General features: G+C 36.5%; 1 protein-coding gene across 1 annotated transcript; it reads right to left on the bottom strand.

Annotated features, from left to right (window-relative positions):
* Positions 1-414: 414 nt before the first annotated feature.
* LOC134662746 (small ribosomal subunit protein eS27) lies at positions 415-5,252 on the bottom strand. The gene is made up of 3 exons (XM_063519027.1): positions 5,136-5,252; positions 4,574-4,793; positions 415-569 (listed from the first exon to the last, which is right to left on the bottom strand). The coding sequence occupies exons 1-3, from the start codon at positions 5,139-5,141 to the stop codon at positions 541-543; spliced, it is 255 nt and encodes an 84-aa protein (XP_063375097.1). The 5' UTR covers positions 5,142-5,252; the 3' UTR covers positions 415-540.
* Between the last annotated feature and the right edge of the window lie 748 nt (positions 5,253-6,000).

Here is a 6,000-nt window from a genome sequence, read left to right as displayed (position 1 = left end):
CTAGAAAAGTTGTCTCAATTGACCTTAATGGGGTCCATGCCACAGGCCGAACCATGCCTGGTGTTGGATGGGGCATTTCTTTTATGATTGGGCCCTTTATAGGTTTTTTATACAGTATTTATAGGTAGGTCTAGGTACTAATTTATTTAATTTTTAATTCTAATGTTCTTTAATTCGAATAAGTAAAATAAGATAGTAATTCATATAAATAGTTTCCACCTTAATTTGTATGCCATGATAATTTTTTTCAAATAGTTTCTTCATACGCAGAATGCTTTCCAGCAAGCACTTAAGTGAGTAAATTTTGACTTTTTATGCCAATAACCTTAACCACCTAATTACCTGTTCATCCTTCCTAATTCTAGGTACTGAACTGACATGCAGGCAGTGTTTACTTTTGATTGAAACACCAAGTCCCTTTGAAAAAGCCTTTATTTGTAATGCTTCAACGAATCCATTTTAATGAATTTGTAAAATATCACTCCTTCATACAACTGGAAATAAAATGCAAATCTTAAATTAGGGCTCTCTCCAGGCTTCTCAGTGTTGTTTTCTCCTAAACGAACATCCTGCAACAAAACAAAAACAAGATCTAGTAGTTAGGACAATCTAGTATGGTACATATTTATTAACCTTAACACATTCAAAACGGCGCACTACCCCAGAAACCGGTTGTCTATAGCTGCGTATAAAACAACCCGCCCCGGCATCTGAGCAAAGTTTACGAGTGCCCACCACCAGGGTTCCTGGTAGTGAATGCGTTAATGTCTCTTAAAATTTTCGCATATTGCACAATCAAATGCAATCTTTAAAAAGAATCAAGTATTATTATTATGCAATACTGTCATCAGTGTCATCACACATATATTTCAAAGAACCAGGTTAACTTTAGCATTTTATATAACTTTTGACCCTAGTTCCAATTTAAGGTTGTACATTAATACCATAGAGAAAAAAATACATAGAGTGCTCACTCCATACATCAGTTTTAGTACCAAAAAGACTATTAGCATCTAGCATCGAGTAGCGGAACTATCAGTACTGCTACTTGACAATAGATGTAGGACCGACCGGAAAGTCTTATGCTGTTGAGATAAGACTTTCCGGTCGGTGCTACATCTATTGTCAAGTAGCAGTACTGATAGTTCCGCTACTCGATGCTAGATGGAGGCACTGAAATTAATAGTCTGAACTGATGTATGGAGTGAGCACTCTTGTCTTACTATATTTCTCTATGATTAACCTCTCAGTTCCCAGTGGCTCCAATATGAGTCAGAATTGTATGGATTTGAGAGGTCCTGGGAAATGAGGGGTTAATGTCGGGGATGTCGTGAGGGGCTACATCCCTGCCCACTTCCCTTGCTACTTCCCATGCCACTCGTCGAGTATATGGCCTAGGTATAACATGCTTGCTGTGGCATAGGATTTAGCTGCATAATAAAAGATATTCCAAGAGGATTATGCCATATCCATGCCATAATTTAGAGACTAAAATTATCAGACCGAGGAGGCTTATTTAATCAGATAACAGAGCCAACCTAGAGCACCATGATTGCAGGAGTATTCAAATAAATTAAAGTTGTACAATTGGGTGCCTATTACGGCTATTATAGGCTATTACGTGGAACCCTAGAAATGAAAATCAAATCAAAAAGTAGAAAGAAATTTACATCATCTAAATCAAATCTGATCACAGAAAAAGAGCAAACAGAATATTGTAAACTACTGGACAGTAAATTAAAAAAATACATTAAAGATGATAATTTGGCCACACAGTACACTTACAATGCCCTAGAAAAAGTTATTACTGAGAGTTTAATGGAAACAAAGATGTTAAACAAAAAAGTAAAGTTTAAGCTGTTGCCAGATACCATGGCTCTAATAGCTAAAAGACACAAGATACAAGAAAAAGTAAATAAGACAAAGGAAGAAAAAAGAGACTTAAACATACTATACAAAACAGTCAAAGCACGCATTAAAGAAGAATATACAGCTTTTAAGCTCAGGAAGTATGAAAACTGCATTGTGACAACCGGATGAATAAAAAGAGCCTCTCCAGGGAACAAAAAATGGATACCAAAACTTAAAAGCTCTACTCAAAGAGTCATTGAAAATAGGTATGAACTAGTCTTAGTTGCTACTGACTTCTATAAGGAATTATACACGAAGAGAACTACAAATGAAGACCATTACATACAGCCACACAGAATATATATGTCAGAGAGCGTTCCAGAGAAATTTACAACAAGAGAAGTGGACACTGCAATAAAAAACCTAAATAAAAACAAAAGCCCAGGACCGGACTCTATCATTAATGAAGCTATACAGGTAGGCAAAGACAGACTAATCAAGCACATAACACAACTTTTTAATGACATACTTAGAGAAGAGACGGTACCTTCACAATGGACTGAGTCAGAAATAACTCTAATATATAAAAAAGGAGACCCATGTGATGTATCTAATTATAGACCAATAAGTCTCATGTCAAGCCTCTACAAACTGTTTTCTCAATGCTTACTGACAAGAATAGGCCCAAAAATAGATAAAATACAACCAGTGGAGCAAGCAGGATTTAGACCAGGCTACTCCACAATGGATCACATACAAGTACTGAGCCAACTAATTGAGAAGTACAAAGAATTCAACTCTCCGCTGTACTTGGCATTTGTCGATTACCAGAAAGCATTTGACTCTATCTCCCATGAATCAATTAAAGCTGCATTAGAATATCATAACATTGAGGAGAAATATATAAAATTAGTAACTAATATTTATGACAACTAGTAAAAGTCGAGTAAAGCTGGATAAATTAGGGCCATACTTTCAAATAGCGAGAGGCGTCCGGCAAGGAGACCCACTGTCCCCAAAAATATTTATTGCAGTTCTGGAACTTATATTACAAAATATTGGATGGAAGAATAAAGGTATTAAAATAGGCTCTAAATATTTAAACCACTTAAGATTTGCTGACGACATTGTATTATTTTCCAACAACGCAGAAGAACTTGCAAATATGCTACAGTGCCTACATCAGAGCAGCGAATCAGTGGGACTGGAAATTAACTTTGAGAAAACCAAGCTCATGACTAACTACAAGGAAAAGAAGATAGAATTAAAAGGAAGAAAAATCGAATATGTAAAAGAATACATATACTTGGGCAAACTAATATCATTCTTGGATACAGATACAGCAGAAATAGAGAGGCGCATAACATCGAGTTGGAAACGCTACTGGTCACTAAAACATTTGTTCAAATCAAAAATGCCAATACCACTTAAAAAGAAACTTATGGACTCATGCATCCTACCAACATTGACATACGCCTGCCAGACGTGGAGTCTAACTAAAAAAAAAAAAATGCTCAAAAAATTTCGGTTTGTCAAAGAGCGATGGAGAGAAGCCTACTCAACATCAAGAGGAAAGATAAGATCAAAAATAAGAACATTCGAGAAAGAACGAAAGTAATTGATGCATTACAGTTTGTCAAGAAAATGAAGTGGAGATGGGCAGGACACATTGCACGCTACGATAGCTCGAGATGGGCGAAACGAGTGACAGAGTGGAGAGGACCGGGGAGTGGGGATAGACACGCAGGACACCCGCTCAAGCGCTGGGTGGATGATATAAAGAAAATTGCTGGCATGGGGTGGCCACATGTGGCCCAAGACCGAGATAGGTGGCAAAAGCTGGAGGAGGCCTTCACCCAAGAGGGGATCCCAAAATAATATTATTTTAGTAGACTGTTATAACATGGTTAAAACTGTTCAAAGGGATCACAAATAAAAGGCTTTTATTTAATTTTATTTTATAATTGGGTGCCTCCTCCCCGCAACCAAGATCAGTAAAGTTGAGTGAGTACAGTTCGTTTTTTTAGCATTAGAAAGAACTTGAAAGAAGGTAAGCGATTTTGACATGTCTTTTAATTGAAAAAAACTTTTTAAAAATCAATAACTATTACTTATGAAAGCAGAAGACTATAAAAGATCGTATTAGATTAATAATTGTTACATATTTAGCGTAACTTATTTATAAAATGTGTTTTTCAATTAAAAGACACATCAAGATTGTTTACCTTATTTCTAATGCTAAAAAAAACGAAGTATATGATTAAAGAAATTCATTATGATGGTGCTTAGAGCATTCATGCAGGAGACACCTACCTACACCAGCAGGCACACAGCAGCAGGCTACAGCAGCAGGGGATACCTATTCTTTCGCCTCTGCCAAAGTTCTTGTCATTTATCAAAATAAAGTTACTTCCATATCCTCATAATAAAGACTCAAATTCAATTTGTAATTGTCGGCACTATGGCATGCTACATGGCTCCATCTGTCCATGACCATGACCCAATAAACCTGTCAAGTTTATTTGCAAAGGCATGTAAATAAAAGATACATGTTATCAAATAAAAGAGAAAGTTGACAACTAACGAATATTACATTTTTCACAATGTTGTGAAATCAACATGTCTCACCTTTCATATCTATTGTTTTGATCCTAATCAATACAATGAATGCACTTTTATTTTAACCTTACATGAATCTGGATAATGAAAAATGCGACATTACCTTCAGTTAGTCTGGCACGACCTCCAGTGGGCTGACAGAGGATCGTCGAGCAACCGGCGCAGACGACCACCCTTTGCGCGTGACTGAATACCGTCGTGATTTTGTAGCAGCCGGGGCATTTCACATCCATAAAATACGAGTTAGGATGGGGCACCAGCCTCTTCAATTTATGCTTCCTTCTCTCCGAGGCGGGAGTTGGGTGCAATAGGTCCACTGCGAGCTGAAACCGTTTAGGATGAGGTTAGTTATCACACATCACTCCCGTCCGATACTATTGATCACACCTATCGTTTCAATCACAACTGAAATAAACTACGATCGTTACTAATCTTCCACATTTCTTTCACGCGGTTAACATCAATAGGTTTACATTAGATATCCAAGTGACATGTCAGAAAGGCCATGTGTAGCACGCTTTTTCGACGTAATTTTATTTTATATAGAAAGATAGGTCACTATGACAGAACTTGTTAACGTTTACAGAACCTAAATGAGCGCAAAACTAAATCACAAAACTGTATCATTGTTTAATTTAAACGAATAAATTTAATTAAATACACACCGGCATGGTTACAGCTTTGATGCAGAACCGGAAAAGGAACAGCGTCCAATGGACCAAAGAGAATAGAGGGATTCATAGACAAATTAAGAATGCGTTCATTTATTAGAATTATTCATATAGTGCGTCAAGCAAATCTTGTCAGTAGCAATGTACTGCAAATTAAAGTAGGGTAACACCATGTAACACCCAATGAGCAGAATTGCGCTAAGAAAAGCAGCAATGTACATCGAACCATAACGTGTTTATTTTTCCGCCCTTCATACGTCAGTTCGAATGAATTATCATAACCTCAAATTTTAGTAATATTTACCGTCAACGAGCATGATTGTACATTGTAGGCACCTTAACTTTGCTTGAGGTCATGCATAATCTTGGTATTTAATGGTGACAGCAGAAATTTCTCTTGAAATAGAAACGATTCAGAATGTAAACAATAAGATGATGGCTGTCATTCACGATCCACATTCCACAGATAACACACAGATGACACGCGATTTTGGAATTATTCGAACACAGTGTTGCTAACCCGCGATTTTTCAAATTTGCCGCCTTTTACTACTGACAAGATTTGGTTGATCCAGTATAACGTATAAAATTGAATATAGTTGTGTAAAATAAGTGTTAATTCATCAAAATCAGCTGAATAATCCTTATTTTTTTCCTATAAATTTCAAATGGTAATAATAATTTAGTCAATATAGTTGGTCAAACCAATTTGTCAGTCAGTAGGAACCAGGAAAACTATACTCAGACAAAGATAGTATGATTCTGTCTGTCTATGTTTGAAATGAGACAGTCCTTTGACAAAACTATAACTAAGCTTTCGTGATTTTAGCAATGACTGGAACAGCAACTACTTATCTGT

This window comes from Cydia amplana, chromosome 1, assembly GCF_948474715.1.
Source record: "Cydia amplana chromosome 1, ilCydAmpl1.1, whole genome shotgun sequence".
In the NCBI taxonomy this organism is placed as follows: Eukaryota; Metazoa; Arthropoda; class Insecta; order Lepidoptera; family Tortricidae; genus Cydia; species Cydia amplana.
Note: the sequence above shows the minus strand (reverse complement) of the source record. Positions and strands in the feature narration are given on the sequence as shown.